The following is a 24,152-nucleotide window of genomic DNA, read 5'->3' on the forward strand; positions in this document are numbered from 1 at the left end:
TCCTGTCTGCCAGGGACACTCCAAAGGCATCATGCAGCCGTGTCCTTGCCTCCCCTGGGACCAACTCTGTCCCAGAAAATCCCCCGGAAGCCACTGCAGCTTCTTAGGATTCCAGGACATCTCTCCGGGGCCCCCAAGACAACCTGCCCTATTTTGTGAAGGGTCAGGACTATTTTTAGTGTCCAAGCCCCCTCTGAGAGAACATAGTCCCGTGTGTGGGGCAGGCTGGATGGGGGTTCGTACAGCAAGTTACAGCACAGCACACAAGTGTGATTACCCTCATCTGTTGTGCTGGGCTTGTATTCAGTGTTAGAACCAGCAGGCGTGGAGTGAGGCCCGTAGGCTCTGTCCTGGGAGCAGGGTGCCTGAGCTTTAGCACACGAGGCTGTGGTCTCTTTTGTAGGGAGCCAGGCCTTTCCAGAGGGAGCGAGGCAGTTTGGGGACTCGGGCCCTCGTCTCTTTCCATTACAAAACAGTGTGGGATTTCAGCCCTCTTCTCCTTTCCATTACGAAACAGTGTGGGATTTCAGCCCTCGCCAGCCATGAAGAATTGAGTGTAGCAAAAGCAAGAGATTCAACTTCTCACTCAGAGTTTCAGGACTATTGACGGAGGAAGGCAAACTTTTTGGATATAAAAAATTTACAGACTTTACAAGGGAGGGAGAGGGAGAAGATAGAGTGTGAAAGAGGAGAGAGGGCGTCTTTACCTGGAATTCAGATGTTGTCAGCTTTAAGCACCTAGATCACGGTCACAAACCGCAGAGTGCTTAAAAAATGCTCCGAAGCCCCAAAGGTGCTGCCGTGAATGCCGAGAGACGCATCCGGCGGGCGAGGTCTCCTCCTGGAGCCCTTCTCCCTGATGTTGGCTGGATTTTACCTGCGTGCTCATCCGGTCCCCCAGCCCCTAATCAATTGATACCAGCCGGTCAGCTGGAGCCAGGCAAAGGCTCCACTGATGTCCTAATGACCAGTGAGGGGGCAGCTCAGGCCCCGGGCACAGTCAGCCAGAGAGCCCGTGGCAGAGCTCACGAGGCTGGTAATGGGGTTCCAGACAGGACGACAGGTTGACCTGTATCCTGTCAACCCCTTTAAGGAGGCAGGGGGCATGGAGACCTGTGTCCAGGTGGAGTTCAAGTGTTACCGCTATTGGGGGTCAGTCAGAAGCGATGAGGAGGGTCTGGGAGGTCGTAGTGGCTCCGGAACAGGAAGGCTTAAGGCTCCACCTTCTACCCCATGTCCCGGTGCAGAAGCACATCTGTGGCGAACGCAAAGGTATATTCGGAGATGCACGTACAGAAAAAGGAGGTCATTTGTGGTTCTGAAAAGGTTTGTGAGGATCTGATTCTGACACCAATTCTAACGTGTGATCCCCCCAACCGCACCACCAAGGAATTAACTCAGTTCTGTCTACCTGGAGGTGACGTCTGGTTTCACAGGTTAAGGGCTCAGCCACACCTTCAGATGCCAGCCACAAGTCCAGGTGGTTACCTGTGCTTCTGATGGACCAGCTATAGATGGAGTTTCCCACGACCCCGTTCTTTCAGTTTGATTAATTTGCTCGAGTGGCTCCCTGAACTCAGGAACGTTCTACTCCCTACAATACCAGTTGATTAGAAAAGGATGTAACTCAGGAACAGCCAGGGAAGAGGTGCACAGGGCGGGGCACGAGGAAGGGAATCACAGCCTCCGTGCTCTGTCCAGGCCCCACTCTCCCTGAATCTCCACACGTTCCCCAACCCGGAAGCTCTCTGAACCCCATCCTTTTGGGGGTTTATGGAGGTTTCGTTACGTAGGCACGACTGTGATTAAGCCATTGACATGGGCAGCTGATTCGATCTGCAGCCTCTGTCCCCTCCCCAGAGGTCAGAGGATTGGGACTGAAAGTTCCCATGGCCTAATCACATAATTGGTTCCTCTGGCCACCAGCCCCCATCCTTAGGTCCAAAAGTCACCTGGTGAACATAAACTCAGGGTGCTTGATAGGCATTTATTAGGATTATCAAGACACCTCTCATCACTTAGGAAATTCCAAGGGTTTTTGGAGCTTCGTGCCAGAAAGAGCAAATATCAGTGAAGACCAAATATGTATTCCTTATTATACATCACAGTGGAATATTGTCTTCTAACGATGGTGCTCTGCTGAAGTGTCCATAGTTCTTTAAGAGCAATATGTTTTTACTGTATTAGACACTGTCGTTGTCTTCAGTGTTGTTGGTATCAATAAAATGTCCATGTTCTTTTGATATAGACATTCTTTCTGTAAGTGGTTTTTTTTTTTTTTGCGGTACGCGGGCCTCTCACTGTTGTGGCCTCTCCCGCTGTGGAGCACAGGCTCTGGACGCGCAGGCTCAGCGGCCATGGCTCACGGGCCCAGCCGCTCCGCAGCATGTGGGATCTTCCCGGACCGGGGCACGAACCCGCGTCCCCTGCATCGGCAGGCGGACTCTCAACCACTGCGCCACCAGGGAAGCCCCTGTAACTGGTTTTACAGCTATAGATTTGGCTAAACAAGGTTTTTAAAGATTGGTTTGTCAGCTTTTTATCCAAGAAAAATAAAAGAAATGTTTGCAAAAATGACTCAAACTAGATGGTAGCACCCCCTCCGGCTAATCCTTCCCTCTGGAGTTATGCCTGACATCACGGAAAGCTTTTCCTAGTTATCTGTGGCGCACTTCACATTTCCCAGGTGGAAATAATTTCATGTTCTTCTATAGATCACGGTGGAACCATCACCTGGGTTTTCCTTAATCCTTAGGATTTAGGGTCAAAGACAGTAGATATTTTTCTCGGGCTGATTAATCTCATCTGTGATGAGCTTGGCATTTCTGCCTTAGGGTACTAGTTAGCCTCATAGGACTTGATACATCGATAAAAGTCTGGTCTTGCATGAACTACGATTGGGTGACTTTGTGCTGTTGACATTTTCCTGAAAACCATTTGTGCTAATTACATACCGAGGCACTTTTTCTCTCAGGAACCCCAGTGCCTCAATGAATTGTGAATTCTTGTTATCAAGTGTTTGCGATCAAACAATAGATAGACGATAATAAGTGGCACAAGGAAGCAAAACTCTATTATTGTGGGCTTCCCTGGTGGCGCAGTGGTTGGGAGTCCGCCTGCCGATGCAGGGGACGCGTGTTCGTGCCCCGGTCCGGGAAGATCCCACATGCCGCGAGCAGCTGGGCCCGTGAGCCATGGCCGCTGAGCCTGCGCATCCGGAGCCTGTGCTCCGCAACGGGAGAGGCCACAACAGTGAGAGGCCTGCGTACCGCAAAAAAGAAAAAACAAAAAACCCCTATTATTGCAAATTGTCCTTGATACCCTGGCAAGTCAATGCAGGGCTTTCAAAATAGAGATGAGGGGGAGCTGAATATACCAACATGGTAGATTTCTCTCAAAGAGTCCTCCTTTTTTCTCCCCTTACTGCAGACCGTAAAATATGGTGAAATACTTCCTCCGGAACCTCAGTCCAGGATAGTAATAGTAGAGGAGCAGAAGGAGAGGACCCAGAGGGATGGGGAATGTATTGTGAGGTGGGGTTACTGTTTTATTCCACGCTTGGGATCACTTTGCGAGGAAAAGTGCCTTGAGTGGAAAGACTTCAGTAGCAGATGCCACACACAAATGATGCAGGGCGCTTTTTTTTTAACTGAAAAAAAATATTTTTAATTGAAGTATAGTTGATTTACATTGTTGTTAATTTCTGATGTACAGCAAAGTGACTCAATTATACGTATATTCTTTTTCATATTCGTTTCCATTTTGGTTTATCCCAGGGTAATGAATATAGCTCCCTGTGCTACACAGTAGGACCTGGTTGTTTATCCATCCTATATGTAATAGTTTGCCTCCGTTAATCCCACACTCCCAATCCTTCCCTCCCCCACCCCCTCCCCCTCGGCAACCACCAGTTTGTTGTCTATGCGAATCTGTTTTGTAGATAAGTTCAGTTGTGTCGTATTTTAGATTTCACATATAAGTGATATCATAAGGTATTTGGCTTTCTCTTTCTGACTTGATTTAGTATGATAATCTCTAGGTCCATCCATGTTGCTGCAAATGGCATTATTTCATTCTTTTTTGTGGCTGAGTAATGTTCCATTGTATATATGTACCACATCTTCTTTATCCATTCATCTGTTGATGGACATTTAGGTTGTTTCCATGTCTTGGCTATTGTGAATAGTGCTGCTGTGAACATAGGGGTGCGTGTATCTTTTCGAATTATAGTTTTGTCTGGGTGTATGCCTAGGAGTGGGATTGCTAGATCATGTGGCAACTCTCTCTTCAGTTTTTTGAGGAACCTCCTTACTGTTTTCCACTGAGTGCCTTGAAATTCAGTGTAAAGCCCGCCCGGCTGCCGAGCAGGCCTGTCTGTGAAGCGCATCTATCCGTGTGGCTCACGGTCTGGAAGTGAAGGCAGGCAGGAGGAAATCGTGACGGGTCCTCAGGATTCTTCCCGAGCTCAGCGCTTTCGTCCATCCTCAGGCCTAGCTGGTCTCCCGCCGCCGGGTTCAGGAGGAATTCCGACAGAGCTGCTGAACCTTCTCCTGTCCTTACTTTGTCATGGGACTGTTTCCCCCGAAGGACCCCCTGAGACCCCTCTGATGAGGCAGTTTCGTTTGTCACGATGTGGAAACAGTCTCCTGGGAAGAAAGGAGGTTCACAGAGTAGAATGCCAGCCGTCATGAGACCCTAATTAGAAGGCGGTGGTCCTCTCCAACCCAGGATTTGTGGAGGAGCGTGTAACTGGCATAAATTTATAGGGTGTCACATCCATACATGACCAGCTGTTATTATATTATTATAATATATAGTATTATATTTCTATGCCCACCAGTAACGCGGAAAACACTAGACCAGGTCTGCAGGGTCCCCAAACTGGAAGGGGGGAGAGGGGACAGTGGGGGAGCTTGGGAGGGGTCACGACAGAGGGTGGTGCATGGGGTGGGACCCAGGGTTTTCCAGGGACTGCCTCGCAGGGGGCTCTGGTCTGCTCACTGGGCACGCTGCAGAATGGAGTCCTTTCTCCCATTTGTACGAGAGGCGAACGTGAAACGACTCTAGTCTGTGCTTCTGGCCCCTCTGTGCCCCCAAAACATGAAGGGCAGAGCACTGTTCCCTGTTGCATCCTCTGCTAGGTTGGGGGCCAGTTTCCCAGGCCACCTGGAGTGGGAGAGCAGTGGGCAGCGGCGAGGACCCAGGCAGCCTCTCTTCTGTGCAGAGTCAGGCTGGGAGTGGTATGGTGCGGATCCTGCAAAGTAGGTTCTCCGAGCTTCCCTCACATCTGAGATGAGAACAGTAACACCCCTCGGTGGGGATGCCGTGAGGACAGATGGCGGATCGCGTTGGCTCTGATGGAACACGTCGTCGGATACACAATACATTGATGACGACCCTCCAGTGGGTGTATTGTCACCTCATCAGGTTTGCCTGACTCCCCTATCAGAAAGCTGGGTCATTATCTCAACGTATCGGTTGACCCTGAGGCCAAGGTCCACGTCAGCCAGAGCTCTGTCTGGAGCTAGAACATAACGCTTGGATTCACTTCCCTTTCTTCTTTCTAACTTCCTTAACCCCTTTCATTTTTTTCTTCCTCTGTTTCCATAAGAAGCAAAATACGTGTGTGTGTGTGTGTGTGTGTGTATGTATAAGAAGCAAATATAAAATATTGTAGGAGGTACTCCTCCTGGTTTGCTTCTACTGAGTGTTAGGATTTTGAACTCTTGTGAAAACAAGTAAAATTTCTACCACTAGTATTCTCTGGTAAATTTTAGATTTTCTTTTTCTACAAATAAATTACGATCCTTGGGAGAAGGTATTGACTTCTTATGAAGAAACCATGCGTGTAATAGTAATAGTTGATTAAAATATAGTGACTTGAAACATCAGTAGAGGAGAAACTACCCTTCAAGATATAATAAACATTTTTTAATGTGTGCCATTGTTTAAAAAAAAATAAGTCTCTTGGAGAAAAAGCTTGCTAAGGCTTAGGTCACAGTTTAAAAGCTGCCTTCAAAACATTTATAAACAGTTTGAGTCCATCTGAATGTATATTTTACAGGTTAAAAACAGTACTGGCTAATCTTAGCTTCTTGGCCATAAAAGGAGAAAAAGAATGTATAGTACTGTACACATGGAACGTGAAATCAGTCAAGGGACCTTACAGGGACACCCAAAATGGAAGCTATAGCAATCCATAGAGTTTTGTTTGGAGTGCTTTGTCATGGCTCTTAATTTTGGACATAATTAGTTTTTTTTATTGTGGTCAAATATACGTAACATCACGTTTACAATTTTAATCCTCTAAGTGTATAGTTCAGCGGCATTAAATACGTTCACAGTGTTGTGCAGCCATCATCACTATTTTCAGAACTCGTTCATCATCCCAACAGCAGCTTTGTACCCATTAAGTAGTAGCCGCGCCCTCCCCTGCCCCTTCATCCTCCCACCCAGCCCCTGCGAGCCTCTATTCTACTTTCCATCTCTATGAATTTGCCTAATCTAGGTATCTCATATACGTGGACTCGTACAATGTTTGCCCTTTTTTTGTCTGGCTCATTTCACCTGGTGTAATGTTTTCAAGGTTCATCCGCCTATCAGAATTTCCTTTTTATGTAAACTGCGTGGGCAGAGCAGAGACCCTCAACTCCGAGCTCTCCGTGGCCTGGTTCCTGCCCTCCAGAGGCAGCTGTGGTGGTCGCGTCCAGCCAAGCACCCCAGGCGGAGCTGAGACTCCCCCCTCCCCCCCCCACCTCCCGATGTCCTGGGCGCATTCGGCAACCTTTCAAGCCTCGGTTTTCTCCTGGTCCTGGGGGACCACGAGCCCCGCTCTCCATCCTGGTGCGGTGCCAACACCTGTGCGGTTCCAGGCCCGTGTCACCCTCCCCCAGCCCAGTCTGCTTTGGGTGGGAGTGGTTTTGCTGAACGGCAGAATCAGAGAATCTAGAGGTTGGAAGGACCTGGCACATCTGCCCTCATCTCTGGGCAGGCGATGGCGCAGGACAGGTACGCAGGCTTGTCAGGGGTGAGCAGCCTGTCCCAGCAGGAACGGCCACGGGAGCTGCGTCCAGGGAGGAGGCAGGACCAAGCTCTCAGGCAGATGGTACTTCCTGATCAAGCCCTTTCCTCTGTCAATTCAGAAACCATTAGAGCCAGGCTTGTTGCACAAATGGGTCTACAGGCAGCCAGGGAGGAGCCGTTGTCGTAAGATGCTCCGCGAATGAAGAACGGTCTTTCCTATACCTAGATGAGGTCATCTCTGTTTTGATGACTTACGTGTAAACATCTAACAACATCTGGATTTTCTCCGAGTGGCTTTTCATGGGAGAAGCGGGTTATAGGTTTGGGGTCATTTAGAAGACAAGCAGCTAGACTGCAGTGGTTGCAACAGCACAAAGCGGATGCCACACACAAGATGGCATCAGGCCTGCAGCCCTGCGTGTCCCCAGTGCCACGCCGTGGAGTGATACCTCAGGCCACCTCCATCATTCCCAGAGAGTCTCGTCCACGATGTTCCATCCTCGGCAAGACACGAGCTGTCGGGGCTCTTTGCGGGAGAGGAGAGCTCCCCGCAGGGAGTGCCGCTGGGCTGCAGGACAGCTCCTGGGGCTCTCTGACGTGGTCGCCCAGTCAGAGCCTGGGGCCTGGCGGGCCGAGGGGGGACTTGCAGGAGATGGCGGCTCTGACCTTGGCCACCCTGCTCTGGCGGTTGAGGGGCTGCAGTGGAAACACCTGGTCTGGCAGCCAATCGGGCTTGTAAACACTGGGAAGTTCTGTGCTGTCATCTGCTGGCAGAAATATGTGTGGTTTGGGGCGGCCGGCCTCATAGCCTGTGTTCACAAGAGACAGCACCACCTAGACAGTAAACCTGGCTTCTTTGCTTTTAATCACCTGAACCAGGGCTGTTTTTATTCTTCCACAGGAGGCCTGCTCCTAGCCGCATAGCTCTAGCCTTGCCTGGGGCCGTCCAGGGACAAGGCTGGGTCCCGCTGGGCAGGGGGAGCAGGGCCGCCCTCCCTCTGCTTCTCTGGCCTGTCCTGAGCCCGGGGTTACGTCCCCCTGGGAGCACTTTTCTCCCCCCAGTGCTCGCTGCTGGCCCAGCTCAGCAGGCTGGGCTGGCGGCCCGTCCATGGCCCCAGCAGCCCTCAGGCGTCCAGGGCTATTCTCACACTGCGATAGCCCTCTTCCCGCAGGTCAGGGCCTGGTCTTGGCTGATTGAATCATCTGTAGTTCCCTGAAGGTGCTGGAGGCTCATGGAGAATACATCACGGTGCAGGCATCCCCACTGCCCTTAAATCGCGTGGAGCGTGTGCTTGGTGTCAGAGTTGGGAATCCAGGTAGCCACAGCTTGGAGATGAGAATCGCTGAAGATGTACCCAAGGGGCGGGACTGGCTTTGTGCAGAGCCCTAGGAGGGACACTTGGAGATTTCAGAGCCTTTTGGTGGGTGATCCACGGGGCTGAGTGATGGCTCCAGACAACAGGGCTTCCGGGCAGACGTGGGTCAGCACGTCGGCCTCGGTCTGCGGGGGAGCCTCTTGGAGAGGAAGCCATCAGCCCGGGAGGGCAATTAGAATCTGAGCCATCTGCCCTCCCCAAATGTCCATTAGGCCCTTCCTTGTCCTTTGTGCAAAGATGCATTTGATAATCCCCAGCAGCACAGTGCTAATCCTTCCCCGGGGGACTAATCCTCCAGTTTCATTTCCTGTTAGTTTCTACCTGGCTTCAGGGCTCTCGGTCCATCAGATCTGTCCACTGCAGCATTCGGTGTAGCCGGGTGCTTGCATCACGAGTCAATTCTGTTGTTTCCGAAATATAACATCTTTTCTGATCCAAAAAAATAGCATATGAATTTTGGCTCTTTCAGAGAAATTTTTTAAATCTATGAAGAAAAACATGAAGTCATTCATAATTCTACTGCCCATTGATAAGACCTGTTAGCATCTTAGTGTAATATTTGCTTCTAAACATTTCAAAGACAAAAATATTTAATCTTGATGAGATTATATTAAATTTGTTTTTCATCCTGCGTTTCAAAGGTTGGCATTTTGTGGGAAATTTCTCACGTCATTAAAACGTTTTAGTAATCATTTATAATGGCGATGCAATATTATATTCACTGTTTTCAGTGAAATTGGAAACGTGCATGTTTTTCTTCTGAATATTATGAAAGTTTTCAAACATGAAGTTTAAGAAATTTTCTAGTGAGCACCTGTATAGTCACCACCTGTATTCTACCTCAGCATTTTACTGTATTTGTTTATCAAATATCTTCATTCATCTATTAACCCATATTATTTTTCTGATGCATTTGAAAATGTAGACACCACTTTTCCCTCAATACACGTTGTTAACTGGAGCTTAATTTTTGCTGATACTTTTTTTGAGTTAATTTACGTATAGTGAATGCACACATCTTAAGTGTGTATTCCCTGAGTTTTGACAAATATGTGCATACACTGTAATAGTACAACAGTGAGGTCTGTGATTTAGAACAATGCTCAAGTCACATTAGAAGGTCCACAGGGTGCAATGGCAGATTATTGTGAAATAGAATCGTAAGTAAATCAGAACTGTTCCCTATGCTCTTTTCGAGTGCCAAGTATTTTCTCATGGGTCATGCACCGGAAAAGAAAAATCAGTGATGAATGTTCTCTGAAAAGGGGGCAACACTTGCATATATCATTTATTTGTATTTTTTGGTTTTGTTTTTCAAAGTACTTCTAACTTCTGTATTTCATCAGAATAGGAAATAGTTGGCCTGTCTTGAAGGACGGGCGAGTAGATTTCTTTCCAGTAGACCAGTGGGAACCAGGAACAGATTATTTTTAAAAATACACGAGCTTGGGCTTCCCTGGTGGTGCAGTGGTTGGGAGCCCGCCTGCCAATGCAGGGGACACGGGTTCGTGCCCTGGTCCGGGAGGATCCCACATGCTGCGGAGCGGCTGGGCCCGGAGCTTGTTCTCCGCGGTGGGAGAGGCCACAGCAGTGAGAGGCACGCGTACCGCAAAAAAAAAAAAATAAATAAATAAAAAAATAAAAAAAAATACACGAGCTTTCTCTTCAGTTCTGATAGGCAAATGGGAAACATTTCTATAGGTTTGCAGCCTCCGTGAATGCCCAAGGGCCTTACTGATCACCTACTAAGTGAGTCAGGCTTCTGAAATGTGGATTCTAATTCAGTATTTCATGTAATGCTTGGTGGTGTGGCTGAGTGCCTACATGTGTATGTGCACAACGAGAGCTGAGATTCCTATAATCTGGGGAACGGACACTTTGTTTTTGCTGTAATCATCATTTTGGTCTTCCAGTAGTCATGATTTTTCATGTTTCTTTTCACGTATTAATGATAATTTGTAGTTTTACTTTACCGTCTCTATTTTGTGATGTCTGGTTGAGAGTACTGTGCTGTGACATGGTTTAACCAACAATTGTCTTATTACTAGGCCTCCAGACACGTGTCTCTAAGGTTTAAAATGAATCCACCAGCCCTATTACAAATCATGTATGTGTCACAGTCCCCAAATTTGCATGAGCAGCGACTTGTCTTTTTTTTTTTTTTTTTTTGCAGTACGTGGGCCTCTCACTGTTGTGGCCTCTCCCGTTGCGGAGCACAGGCTCCGGACGCGCAGGCTCAGCGGCCATGGCTCACGGGCCCAGCCGCTCCGCGGCATGTGGGATCTTCCCGGACTGGGGCACGAACCCGCGTCCCCTGCATCGGCAGGCGGACTCTCAACCACTGCGCCACCAGGGAAGCCCTGTGACTTGTCATTTTTATCATCGTGTCCTTTCTTCTCCCAGGAGAAAGTGGTGTCTGATAGGCTGGGTGTGCTGGCGGTCCCCATCCATCCGAGCGGGCCTCACGGCCCTGGACGGTGTGGCGTGTGGCTGGGCAGCTGCTCCCCTGGCCTCCCCCTCTGCGTCGTGGCTGAGGGGTCCCCACCCAGCTGTACCTTTCTTCTGCCGAAGCGGCTCAGTATACCTTTCCTCCTCTCCTCCTCATTTACTTTGTGGTATTTTGTCCTCTGATAATGAGTTTTCTGTCTTTTCCAAGTAAGGACTTTTGCTGTCTGCAGCCTCAGATCCTTTGGAAATCAAGAGCGCCAGCAAATATTTCACTGCTTCGAGGTACCTCGTGAGTTGAGCAGTTTGCAACCATTCCTGTAATAGTCCTTAGTGCTCTTTTGCTAAAGAAAGGAGAGACTAGTTGGATGAAAAACCCCAGCCATTTGGGTCTCAGAAGCCTCAAGAAGACAAAAAGAAAACCAGACCAAATGGGGAGATTGGGCTGTTGGGCCTGGAGCGTGGCTCTGTGGGTCAGAGAGCTAGGAGTCAGGGTCAGGCTGGTGCCCCACCTCCAAGTTGGGGGACCTTGAAACATGACCTGACTTCTGTGTCTTCTTGTCTGTTAACCAGTGATAAGAGCATAGCTTATACATCATATATCTCGGGGCTCTGTGAGAAGTAAATTAGGTTACATGTATGGAGAGAGTTCATCCGGCCTGACACGAATAAGCAATCCAACAAGAGGCAGTTGTTAACATCGTAACTATCCTCCCAGTCAGGCCGAGGAGAAAGGTGTCCTTCCCACTGCGGCCTTGGAGGGTTTTCCCCAGAATCCCAGGGGCTTTTGTGTATTGGAGCCAGCGGTGTAACTGTGGTGCAGCTGACTTCAGCAGAGTGAAGGGAACCAGTCTCCCTGGGAGATGTTTAGGGGCCAGTGGAGAAGACGAGAGGGAAGGGAACGTCTGCCAGCCGGGACCTCGTGCTTCCGGCTGGAGGAGAACCTGGTAATCCCTTTCCTTCGCATCTCTTAACATAACGAGAACTGTAATGTGGGAGAAATGAACCCTGATAATGTCCTCCTAAAAGGAAGAAGATCTAGGCACCTTCATTTTCTTATTCTGATGGTATAACTGTGTGCTGCAAACCAGCCCCCCATATCCAAACAACTTTCTAAATAAGAATCTAAGAATTCTGGAATCTTCTGCTTCCATCCCTACTCTTCCCATACTGACTCATGATTTACAGCATTCTAAATTTCATCTGCCTCCTTTTTTAAAAAATTAATTAATTTTTGGCTGTGTTGGGTCTTCGTTTCTGTGTGAGGGCCTTCTCTAGGTGTGGCAAGTGCGGGCCATCTGCCTCCTTTTACTCCCAATCTAAATTTTAAGCCCAAAGCCTGTCTCTGAAACGTTGTAGCAATTGAGAGCTTGTTAGTTTTTCTGAAATCGCTTGGAAGAAACTGGCTCACTTAAAGTAGGAAGCGTTAAGAATTGACATTCAAGTCCAAATTGCCTAACTTCATGTTTTATTTAATCACGTTCGGTACTCAGCAAACGCATCAGCGTAGATGGATTCAATTTGGATTCAAACTCAATTTTTTTCCCTTCTCAGTAGGAATTGAGAGTTGATTTGTTGGCAGTTGGCCAGACTAAAACGGAAGAGTGGACCGAATCACAGGGGAGCCGCCCTTCTGGGTTGTGCTTATTTGATAGTCAGCATTCACCCCTTTCCTTACTGTTTCTTGGTAGATACACTCCACTGGATCTGAGTCATCCAGAGGGGTGAACCGGCCATGATGCTCATACAACTCCTTCTGTACCCAGGGTCCCCAGCCAGTGCACCCAGAGCACAGATCCCTGCCTGGGCGAGACTCGAGGCGCAAGCGCAGAGGGGCCTGCACCCCGGCCGGGGGCTCAGGACGGCTTGGCACCTGCCTGCAGTGCCGTGGAGTACCTGGCCGGTTCCTGCTATCCTCGGGGGGCTTCCTGGTCTTTTTCACCAACCGTATATGTACCAGTCATACCTCAAGGACCAGACTAATAAAAACAATATCATCTTATGGAAAGAGACCCAAAAGTTGGCAGATAACTTCTAATGAAGCACTACTGAAACCCTACGTAGGACATCAGCGATAGCCTCTTTTCTCTGACCTCTTTACAAACGGATTCTAATTTCCTGTTTTTTGTGTTTTTTTAATTGCAAAGGAAATAGTGTTCACTGTAGATAATTTGGAGACTTTGAAAAGCCCCAAAAAAGAAAATTATTGACTCACTCATAATTCTATCATCCGAAGAGGATCGCTATTAACATTCTGATATACATTTCTCTAGTTTACTTTTCTCACATACACATGTAATGCATATGCATACTTTTAAAAAAATTTTATTGGAGTAGAGTTGCTTTACAGTGTTGTTAGTTTCTGCTGTACAGCAAAGTGAATCAGTTCTACATACACATATATCCCCTCTTTTTTGGATTTCTTTCTCATTTAGGTCAACACAGAGCATTGAGTAGAGTTCCCTGTGCTGTACAGTAGGTTCTCATTAGTTATTTTATACATAGTATCAGTAGTGTATATACGTAGATCCCCATCTCCCAATTCATCCCACCCCCCTTCCCCGTAGGCATACTTATAACTTATTAGATATAAAGTGAAGTCACAAAATACACGGTGTTTGTCATCTGCATCTTCCTTCTAATGTATTATATTTCTGGCATCTTTAAGTATCCTTCAAAAACCTCATTTTAACAACCTACACGGTATTCATTTACTATTATAAAAGGTACTGTCACGAGCACTCTTGATTCATTCGAATCTTCACACAGATCTCTGCGTTTTTCCTTAGGGTGCGCTCCCAGAGGTGGGGTTCCTGGCTGACGATATATGCACTTGTCAGGCTGAGCTGCCCACTGGAAGTGCTATAGGACCCCTCGCCGGCCCCTGACTCGCGGATCGGTCGGGGGTGGGGGCGGCCTCTGGGGATACTTGCTAACACTGGATGTCATGCTTCTTTTGGTCCATAAATCTCGAAGTGAGAGACGATACCTTGTTGTTTTAATTACTAGTCATCGTGTTTATTGGCCATTTGTTTATTTTCTTATTAAGATGGTTTTATTGCTTTTGCCGAATAGTATTCTTTTGTCTGTCTTGTGTTTGAAAAATCTTTTTTTCCATTTTATCATTTGCTTTTTAATACTGTAAGTGGTTTATTTTGATAATATAAAAACATTTTAATTTATAAATCCACTCTATCTTTTCCTTGGATGTTTCAGCTTTTGTTTCTTGTGTTTATAAAGTTCATGCCCCCAGAACAAATAGAAATTCATCTCTTTCTTTCTGGGATTTTGTGTGTGTGTGATTTCTACATTTAGATTTTTAAATCATCTGGAATTTTTTAAAATACATGGTATAGATCTGGTTTTTTCTGATCCATAGATGAGGCTGTGCTCCAGTATAACTTAGTCACAGAAGAGGCTGTGGGTTCATTGGTGCTGACGGCCAAAGCTGGCCTATCCCTGATCTAGTTGAATTTTTAATCTTTCTGTCAAGTCCTTCCATCCTCTTATCTCCCTTACAGATATACAAAAAGTATTTGTGTGTGTATGTATACATACTCACACACACACATGCTATTTGTGTGTATATATGTTGCACTATGTATATATGGAGACAGAGAGGAGTTTGGTTAAAATGACTTATAAAATTATTTGGGGAAAACGTGACATCTTTGTAACATAGGTCTTCCCATCAGACAACATCTAGCATTCATTTATGTCCATCAGCAAAGTTTTATGCTTTCTTAATTGCTGGTTAATCTCAATCCTTGCAGTGTTTTTTGTTGTAGTTGCCACTGTGGCTGAGATCTATGTTGGGGGTCCCACAAACTCCTGCCTGTTCCCTGATTCGCTAGATGGATCACAGGACTTGGGCAGTTCTGCTCAGGGCAGGGCAAGGGAAAAAGACACCCGGGCGGGTCAGAGGAATCTGTGCCCGGGCCCCTCCAGCGGGAGCTCCCCCAGAAAGCGCCCCTTCCTCCAGCACCGAAACGCAGCAACTGTGATTCTGCATAGATTTTCAGAAACTTCTGTCTCCACTTCTAGCTTTCCTCTGGCTTCCAGACAGTTTTCTTTCAGCAAGTGCAGAATCTGTTTTCCGTTTCTTGGAAGATGTGATGCGGGAGGGCGGCTTGCAGAAGGCTGGCTTGCTGCAGTCACTGTGGGCCCTGGTTGCGACCGCAGTCCCAGAATTAAACCCCTCAGGCTGAAGCCTCGGGAACAGCCGCTCTCCCTGATGCTTTATCGTAACTCTTCTCTATAGTCGGAAGCGTTCATCTCACTTGGCTCATTCAGATCAAAGAAACTCCTTCACTGCAGCGTGAAGAATCTTGGAAAACCTACTTACAATGGGTACAAAAACTCAAGCTCTTCTTAAGACAGGCTCAACGTCACCTGTTGGAAGAGATGGTGATTCTCTTTGTAGTCTGACCCTGCTTTTACAGAAAAAGCTAAAGGAAAGAAAGCCACTTCTGCAGCTGGGGTTTTAGGGACAAGCCTCCACCCCCCTTGGCTGGCCGGGGGGCGCCCACACCCCGTGCTGACTCTCTACTTTCTCATCCCTTATCTCAGTTACCTTTCTCCCCAGGCCTCCAGCCTCTGAGAGGCTCAGGGGCAGCTAGAATTTCAGTTGTTTCTTAACCCTGAAATTCATCCAATAAATGGCACGGTCTAACCTTCTGACATCGAGACACTGTAATGCACACAGAACTGAGTGAATTAACGTTGAGATCTGATGTCACGGAGGCGACTTGCAGGAGAGCCTCCTTCCCAGGCTGGGCGGTGTGCGGGGTGCAGCAAAGGTACAAAGCAGAGAGGGCACTGCCCCTCTCTGGGTCAGCTCCCAGGGGACCCCGGTCCCCCTCATTCAGGTGAAGCTGGCCGTGGGGGGAGTCTCGTAACTTTCCAAACTGCTTTCTTGTAACTTGTGCTGTGATGACACCCATCCTTTCGGGTTTCAGGTTCCTTTGTCTTCCCTTCAGAGCTTCTGGCTCTCCTTCCAGCCGTTCTTTTCTGGCTCCGCACTTGGCGTGAGCGGGAACTGCCTTGCCTCCCTGTGCTCCTGTCTCAGGCATCCCTTGGCCTTTTGATTTACTTCAGACACACTTCTTGCCCATAGCAGGCAAAGGTGCGCTGTAACGCATGTAAAACTAGGCGGGGACCCAGCCTGGCCGCTTCCCACATGAAGAAATGATGAACTCGCTAAGACCTAAGAGGTATGTTTAATCAGGAATTGGCGTGGGGTCGTGGAGAATGTCGCAACCTGGATTCTCCGTAAACAAGGGCCACCGTCTCTCCCTCCAACCACTTTTCACCTCACTGCTGACCACAGGTACTCAGGAAATGGTAATTCATTTTGATATTAGCCCAAACAAAACATAATTCGGAAGGTAAGGCAGCTCCAGAAACATTACATATCTTCTACCCAAAACTTCCTACCCTTTTCCTTTTCCCGTCTCCCCTCCACAGTCACAATGACCCAAGACTCCCTGCTTCATGAAACTGAAGGATTGGGGAAAACCCCAAATCCAATAATCAGGACTTAAAGCCTCTCAGGATGCGAAGGCCTCCCTGAGCTCACCCAGCTCCCTTTACTGTATTGTATTGTATTGTATTCTTTTATATTTATATTTACATACTTTTTTGGCTGTGCCGCGTGGCTTGTGGGATCTTAGTTCCCTGACCAGGGATTGAACCCAGGCCACGGCAGTGAAAGCTCGGAGTCCTAACCACTGGACCACTAGGGAATTCCCCCGACTGCCTTTATATTGTTGACTCTAGTTTGTTTCTTGATTCCAGTGACAAAAAGAGCCTCCGTCCACTGTGTGTGTCCCCTCCCAGTGGGGACCTGCCACCTAGTGCCGGCTCCCCCGTGTGACCCCCCCCTCCTCCGTAACAGAATGTCACCTGGATCTATTTCAGAGTTCCCTGAAGAGAAGAGGCAGCCGGGAAATGTACAAAGAAAAGAAAGCCTTCACTCAGGTAAGCAGCGTTCCGCTCTCATGTTACGACGTCTCCTCATTTTGAATTTTCTCAAGTGTTAGTGTCACCTTCAATATCGTCAGAGAAACATGAGCTGCCCCAACATCTGGACTCATCCAAAGCCTCTGTGGGGTGAAAACTGTCTTCCCAAACCAACAGCTCTTTTGTTTCTCGCACCGATCAGCTGGTGGTTTCTTCAAGAAGGAGGAGAGCAAACCGGCTTCCTGAGCAGCATAATTGCGTGCCGTTCAGGCAGGGCTCTCATATGCTCACAGCTGGTGGCAGGTGTTCTGGCCTCGAAGACATTCACACAGTAAAGCAGTAAAAGCACAGCTGCCGTTGTGTCGGGTCATCCATACAGCATTGTTTTGAGTGTTGGTTTTTTTTTTTAATGCACAAACTGAAGGGTGTCTTAAATTGTCCTAATTGAAAACAAGGTGTTCTCTCTAAGGTGGTAAGAGTGGGGCCCTTTCTGTGCACATGGCACGTGGCCTTCAGAACTTCCTTAGCTTTTCTGAACACTCGCTTTGCTGGATTCCTTCTTTTAAAAAAAAAAAAAAACTGCTGCTAGTATTAGGTGTTGGCGAGAACAAGGCATCATTGGGGTGTCAGCTTCCTGAGCTCTCAGAGCGAGGACTAATTAGAGAAATGCAGTAAGTCCAGGAAACTACGAGCTCCGAGGCCCGGGGCCGGCCTCCCTGTGAATCCCACACCTGATTCCCTTTGCTTTCTCCCCTCTCCAAAGTCCCCCATCCCCAGAGCAGCCTTCACGGAGGGCCTGGCTGCGTGAGCTGGAGGAATGCCAGAGGTTAACTGTTCTCCACGTCTCTGCTCCCCAAATCTCCCTTTGGAATCCGCTAAGAAGGGCGACATTAAAATCTGTCGTCCCCACTACTGGGAGCTTCAACCCCCTTGGGCTTTGAGTCTGTTTCAACGTACTGGCTCCTGACCAGGGAAGAGCTTCTCTTTAAAAGGGTCGCCTCTACCCATCGCGGGATGGACAGCGTGCAGTGTACTCACCCGAGGGTCAGTCAGGCTGGGGACAGGGGAGGGGAGACCCGGGCTCGGGAGCAGGTTAAGTGCCCAGCCTGCGGGATCGTTGAGCAAGGAGTTTCTGTCTGGCAGAGCGGTGGAACGGAGCGCCTTGGGAACTGCAGGTCCGCAGCCAGAACTCAGAGGAAACTGGCGCCCCGGCGCAAGGTAGGCGCACGCGCAGTCAGCGCTGGGGGGCTGGCCAGACGGCAGACTTGCAAGCCAAAGAATATATACCCGTAGCGATATATTTCTGTCGCTTGTCAAGGCCTTTCCGCTGGTGGTGGCGGCGGTGGCCCTGTGTGTGTCCTCCCCTCCATGCCCTGCTTGCCTTCTCTGCCTGCACCAGGTGTGTCACGTGGGAAGGTTACTGGACCTGCTTTCACGCTGCATTCCTGGAGCTATCGGACCATCTCCTGAAACCAGAGCCTGAGATCAGCCTAGACCCCTCCCCTGGAGTCTTGGCTGAGTTTTAGAAAGTCTTCAGTTACAAGATAAGATGGGTATCCAGCCCATGCTGCTTTAGCGGAGGCTGTGATTCCCCATCTTATTAGAAGGACTTGGCTTCCCGCCCCAGAATAGGCTGAGCCCAGCTCCCCACACACCCAGCCCCCAAAACACTGCTCCAGCCGCCTCCACTGAGTGAGGAAGTCTGATCCCTTTGTTAAAGCCACACACTCCCTTGGCTTCAGAGATGGCCTTTCCGTCAAAAACTGCATTAGTCATGGTTTAGTCAGGCCCAGTAATGCATGGGTGTTGCATAGAAACGAAGCATGCTTTAATCCTCTATTAGAATTTCTCGTATGTGGGTAGTTTCTTTAAGGAACAGGAAGGCTTTGGGGTTATTTGACCAATCCTCAGGTAATCTATGAATTGGACGCTCACTAGGGTATATCATAGAATCTTTTTTAAAAAAATTTATTTTATTTTTGGCTGTGTTGGTCTTCGTTGCTGCAAGCGGGCTTTCTCTAGTTGCGGCAAGCAGGCTTCTCATTGCGATGGCTTCTCTTGTGGAGCACGGGCTCTAGGTGCACGGGCTTCAGTAGTTGTGGCTTGCGGGCTCTAGAGCCCAGGCTCAGTAGTTGTGGCACACAGGCTTAGTTGCTTCACGGCATGTGGGATCTTCTTGGACCAGGGCTCGAACCCGTGTCCTCTTCATTGGCAGGTGGATTCTTAACGACTGTGCCACCAGGGAAGCCCTATCATAGAATCTTGTTTCTTTACCTGACCTGGGTTTAAGTTCAAGGAGACAGAGAAGGATGGTTGTAATTTATAATCAGACTGTGGGGAATGGCAGAGAGGGGGTGGGGGCGGATAGTGTGAGGTTTCTAGAAATCAAGGCAACTTGAGGGCTCTCTGGGGTTTTTTTTTTTACCTGTATGAGGGGGGTGCAGATGAGTACTTACAACCAAGTACAGAACCCTTGGGGAAGGCCCAGTCTCCATGTGCCTCTCGTGTGCCTACCCCGATTTCTCAGTTCAACTTTTGGGGGAAACCCTCAGGAGAGATGGCCTGAGACCCTCTGATCTTGGTTTGAGACAAAAGCATCCTGAACTGTGCAGGTGACTCTGCCCCTTGGCCTCCACCGTCTCAAGGCCTCACCAGTTGTGAGTTTCCAGGGAAGTAGGGTCAGGACACTTGTCACGGCTGGGGCCCTGCCCATCCCTGGGTCCGCCCAGGCTTGAGTCCTGGGCTGGAGGTGGAGTTCCCTTGTGGCTGGCAACATTCTCCTCTCTGATCTCCACGTCTGTCCCCAGGCACGAAGTTGAATTTCTGTGCTTCCGGGGAGATAGGATCGTTTAGGTGATTTTGGACACAGTACAAACACTGGCTATCAAGTTAATGATGGGGCTAAGGGTCTTCCTATCCCAGACTTGTCACCTCCAAACTGATTCATTTACAAAGTATTGACAATCTATCTCCATTAATATGTATTTGTTTATTCAAACTCCATTCCTTCCTGTGACAACAAAGACCTCTCTGTGTATTTGGATACAATAGATTTCCTACAAATCTATGTTTACCAAAAATTGAAAAGATGCTTTTGATCTACTCTCAAAAGTTCTAAGAAACTGGGTTGTTTAACATGCCAATTTCTGGTACATAGTAGGTATTCAGTATTTACCGAAGGAATGAATGAATCAACAAATAAGTATGCTTTTCCCCTTAGGATTAAATATAGTATGTCTTTTACAGCCCGCGTATTCTAGGTAGGCCCTTTAAAATATATATATATCATTACCCCAGCAGTGATAACCCATCTTGCTCCATTGAGCAGGTCACAGACACCCTTGTTATGTCTGCCTAACCAAAAACAACCCAGATCCTTAATGTGATAAGTTCTTAGATCATGAAGACCATGCTCTCCTCCCAGTGACATTTATATATAACTCTCCTGATGTGCGAACAGGAAAAAAAAAAAAACAACAAAAAAACCAGAATTACTGGCTCCTTTTCCCCAAATTAATTGAGTTTCAGACAAAGCAGAAGGTTGGCTTCAGCGTGCTCGAGTGTGGAGATGGGCTACATACAAACTAGTCAGCTATATGCTGTTCCTTTTGACCTTCACAACGACCTTGATTGAGGGCTCTGCTTTGGACAAAAGGGGCTGGTTCCCCAGGGCTCTGCGCTCAGCCCCTGGTGCCGTGGACAGAAGGAGCAGGACCGGTAGGCCCTCTGCCAAGAGGTGGCGTGAGAGATAGTCCCTCAGAGGGTGTGCGGGCAGCACCAGGGCTGCTTTCCGTGTGGTTCTGGCTCACGGCTGGCCTGTGATTTTTCTTTGAATCTTACCTGTCACTCTGCTTTTCTTTCCTTCTATGGGTTTGTGGCTCGGGCAGGAGGGGTCTAGGGGTGGAAGGAGGAGGAAAGGTGTGGGCACCCGGGGAGGCGTTTCTATGTCTTTCTGCCCAATGGTAAGCGAGCGACAAGAACAGGGCAGAGAATGAGCCATGTTCTCTGAGGATGAGGCTGCGTCAGCCCTGCGGGCCTGTTTGCACACAAGTGATCTGGAAGAGTCATCCTCCCCCGGGGGGGCTGACTTGACGTGGAGATGACTCTCCCTCCCCTGGGTTGATGGAGTGTGACCGCCACCCAGCGCATCACTGAGTTTGCGTGGCAGGGGGAGCCTTTGCCTGAGCCTTTGCCCCCATGACAGCCTTTTGAAACTTGGTAGCCAATCCCAGAGGAATGATTCGTGAAATCGGTCACTGTTGCCAGCCACTGAATATGAAGAGTTTTCACGCAGCTTCAGGGCGTTGAGACCTGCGCTGCGCAGGCAGAGGCCACTTTCCAGTTGCTCCAGAAACTGCCTTCTTGACCTCAGCCGAGCAGTGTGGGCTTTTAGTAGCCGCGAGCCTGCTCCGGTGACCCTCCAGAATCCTCTGGGATCCCGATGACCACCACTTCTCAGGTTTTAAACCACTTAACACCTGGCCTTGGGTTTCTGAGTTTAATTTCGTGCTGTGTTACAGCCACTAAAGGCGCAGAACGTAACCAAAGTCAAGTTCGCGTGGGGAGAGGAGGGTGCGAGTCACCCGGGCTTAGGTTTGCAGTAACCATTTCATACTAACCGTCAGAGCTTGGTACTTACTGTGCACCTAGGCTTCCAAAGCACCCTCATGCCCATCATCTCATGATTTGTCCTCGTGCCATCCCTGTGATTCGTTGGGGGAGGGGAGGCAGGGGAGGAGGAGAGTTGGGTTGCCGTGTCTCAGGTTCCAGCAAAGCCGGGCTCTGATTTGGGGTCACCTGGCCTCCCCATCCTGTTAATACCTGTGAGGTGCTGGCCCACCCCTCTGATGAGGTAGGAGGTAAGTGGCAACAGGTGGAAGTGGCCACAGAGGCCTGTCTACCTGCCCCAGGCTGAGCAAGGGGCCTGGGGTCTTTCACTTGTCAGGGTGGACCCACAAAGTAACGGAGCGGGGGGGGGGGGTCGCCACGTTGCTGATGGGGCTGGGTTTCATCTCATTCACTCATCTCCTGGGTGATGGTTTTCATGTGCACGTTTTTCCAAACTGTTTGGTTTCCTTTGTTCTGTGACAAAGCCACCACCAGCAGTCCCCGGTGCCCCCATGAAGACCCCGGGCTCACCCTGGCTCTGTCGTGGTCCCTCTAATGAGCGACTCCACGCACTGATGGGAAGATCGGTGTTTTGTGTGTGCGTGTGTCGGGGGCGAGGTGCGAGGGAAATCGTCACAAACAGGAACACTGGGTGTTTTCAAATAACCGTCCTCTGGGCTGTTCTCTCCTGGCAGGATGACAGTGCCGACCTGAGGTGCCAGCTCCAGTTTGCCAAAGAGGAGGGCTCGCTGATGCTCAGGAAGATGGCCAGGCTGGGGCGGGAGAAGGACGGGCTGGAACAGGAGCTGCAGAGGTACAAGGCCCTCTACGGGGACGTGGACAGCCCGCTCCCCACGGGGGAGGCCGGCGGGCCGCCCAGCACTCGGGAGGCCGAGCTGAAGCTGCGGCTGAAGCTGGTGGAGGAGGAAGCCAGCATCTTGGGCCGGAAGATCGTGGAGCTGGAGGTGGAGAACCGGGGCCTCAAGGCGGAGATGGAGGACCTGCGGGGCCAGCACGAGCGCGACGCCGCGGGCCGGGAGCCCCTGCCCGGCGTTCCGACCTCGCCCTTCGGGGACTCCCTGGAGTCCTCCGCAGAGCTGCGCCGGCACCTGCAGTTCGTGGAGGAGGAGGCGGAGCTGCTGCGGAGGTCCATCTCCGAGATCGAGGACCACAACCGACAGTTGACCCACGAGCTGAGCAAGTTCAAGTTCGAGCCACGGCCGGAGCCCGCGTGGCCGGCGGGGGGCGCGAGCGGCGGAGCGCCCCTGCAGGAGGAGCTCCAAGCGGCGCGGCTGCAGATCAGGGAGCTGAGCGGGAAGGTGCTGACGCTGCAGCATGAGAACCAGGCGCTGCTGTTGGGCGCCCCACGCTGTGACCCGGTCGCGCCCCCGGGCCCGCGCGCCCCAAGTCCCCGCGACAGCGACGCTGACAGCGACGCGGGCAAGAAAGAGAGCGACGGGGAGGACGGCCGCGCGCTGCAGCCCCGGCGGGAGGGCCCCATCGGCGGCGAGAGCGACTCGGAGGAGACCTTCGAGAAGATGTCGGGCTTCGGCAGCGGGAAGCCGTCGGAGGCTGGTGAGTGCCCGGCAGAGCTGCTCCGCGCTCGGGAGGGCTCGGAGCGCCTGGCGAACATCAGGCAGGAGGCCGAGCGGCTGGAGCGGACCGTGGAGCGCATCATCACCGACACCGACGGCTTCACGGACATGCCGCTGCAGGGCGGTGGGGCCTTGTCGGGAGCCGGCGTCCAGGGCGCCAAGGAGGAGCCCCAGCTGCTGGGGACCCTCAATGCGAGGATGAAGGCCTTCAGGAAGGAGCTCCAGGCCTTCCTGGAGCAGGTGGAGCGGCTGGGGGAGGGCCTGTCCCCTCTGCCCCACCTCACCGAGTCTTCCAGCTTCCTGTCCTCTGTGACCTCCGTGTCCCGGGACTCCCCCGTCGGGAACCTGGGGAAGGAGCTGGGCCCGGGCCTGCAGGTAAGGGGGCTCCCGGCTCTGCCTCCCTGCTCCCTCCTCCTCCTCCTCGCTGGCCTTGCCGCACTGCAGCTCATCCTGCTCACGGCTGCTTGGTTATGATCGCAAACCTGCATTGTACTAAAGCCTCAAGTTCCAGCCAAAACCTTTCTGTTGGTTGGGTTTCTCCTTTTTTTCTTTACCCCCCCCCCAGTTTGGTTTGATTTGGTTTAGCTCTCTTTTGTCGCCTTGTTTCTTTCTCCCTTTTCCTCTTATTTTTAACTGCACCGCCGCTGCTCTTAGCTAAGAGCTCCTCCCTCTTGACACAAGGCTAATCCTGCTGGCAGCGCTAGGATCGTCGCAGTCTGTCCCTTCTTTTTTGTTTTGGCGTCCCGAACGACCAGCCATCCCAACGAAGAAGCAAAGAGGAGTTTAAGACGCAGTACAAACGCACTTCATGGTCAGGATAATTAGCGGACTTCCCGGGAGCGCGTGCGTCCCTGCCTGGGTTCACTGCCCCAGGGACAGTCCAGCCCTGAAGGCCGTAGGCAGCCAGCCCACCCGCTCCCTCTGCGACACAGCCCAGCCGGGCGAGGAGCGTGGCAGAGAACCCCCGGAGCAGCGGGCGGCGAGTGGAGTAGCCCCAGGACTGCTCTCGCGTGCGTCGCCCTGGACTGTGGCTTTCGCCGCGCGACCGCAGAGAGGAAGCAGCAGGAGCCTTGTTTCCGTATCCTTCGTGGGTAGTGCGCTTGCGGGCGAGTCTGACTCATGCGTCCCCATCGCATGCGCCTCA

At 50.3% G+C, this 24,152-nt stretch overlaps 1 protein-coding gene across 4 annotated transcripts in view; it reads left to right on the forward strand.

Moving 5' to 3' along the window:
• The window catches only part of MTCL1 (microtubule crosslinking factor 1), a 123,285-nt gene that overhangs the window by 54,928 nt on the left and 44,205 nt on the right, over positions 1–24,152 (forward strand). For 2 of the 4 annotated variants that reach the window (XM_079943371.1, XM_079943370.1), the window contains exons 4-6: positions 16,764–16,823; positions 17,949–18,023; positions 22,109–23,383. In XM_079943371.1, the coding sequence (XP_079799497.1) occupies positions 16,764–16,823; positions 17,949–18,023; positions 22,109–23,383 (1,410 nt within the window). The remainder of the gene's footprint in view (positions 1–16,763; positions 16,824–17,948; positions 18,024–22,108; positions 23,384–24,152) is intronic. The other 2 variants (XM_079943372.1, XM_079943369.1) reach the window with 1 other exon arrangement.

Source organism: Stenella coeruleoalba, assembly GCF_951394435.1.
Source record: "Stenella coeruleoalba genome assembly, chromosome: 14".
In the NCBI taxonomy this organism is placed as follows: Eukaryota; Metazoa; Chordata; class Mammalia; order Artiodactyla; family Delphinidae; genus Stenella; species Stenella coeruleoalba.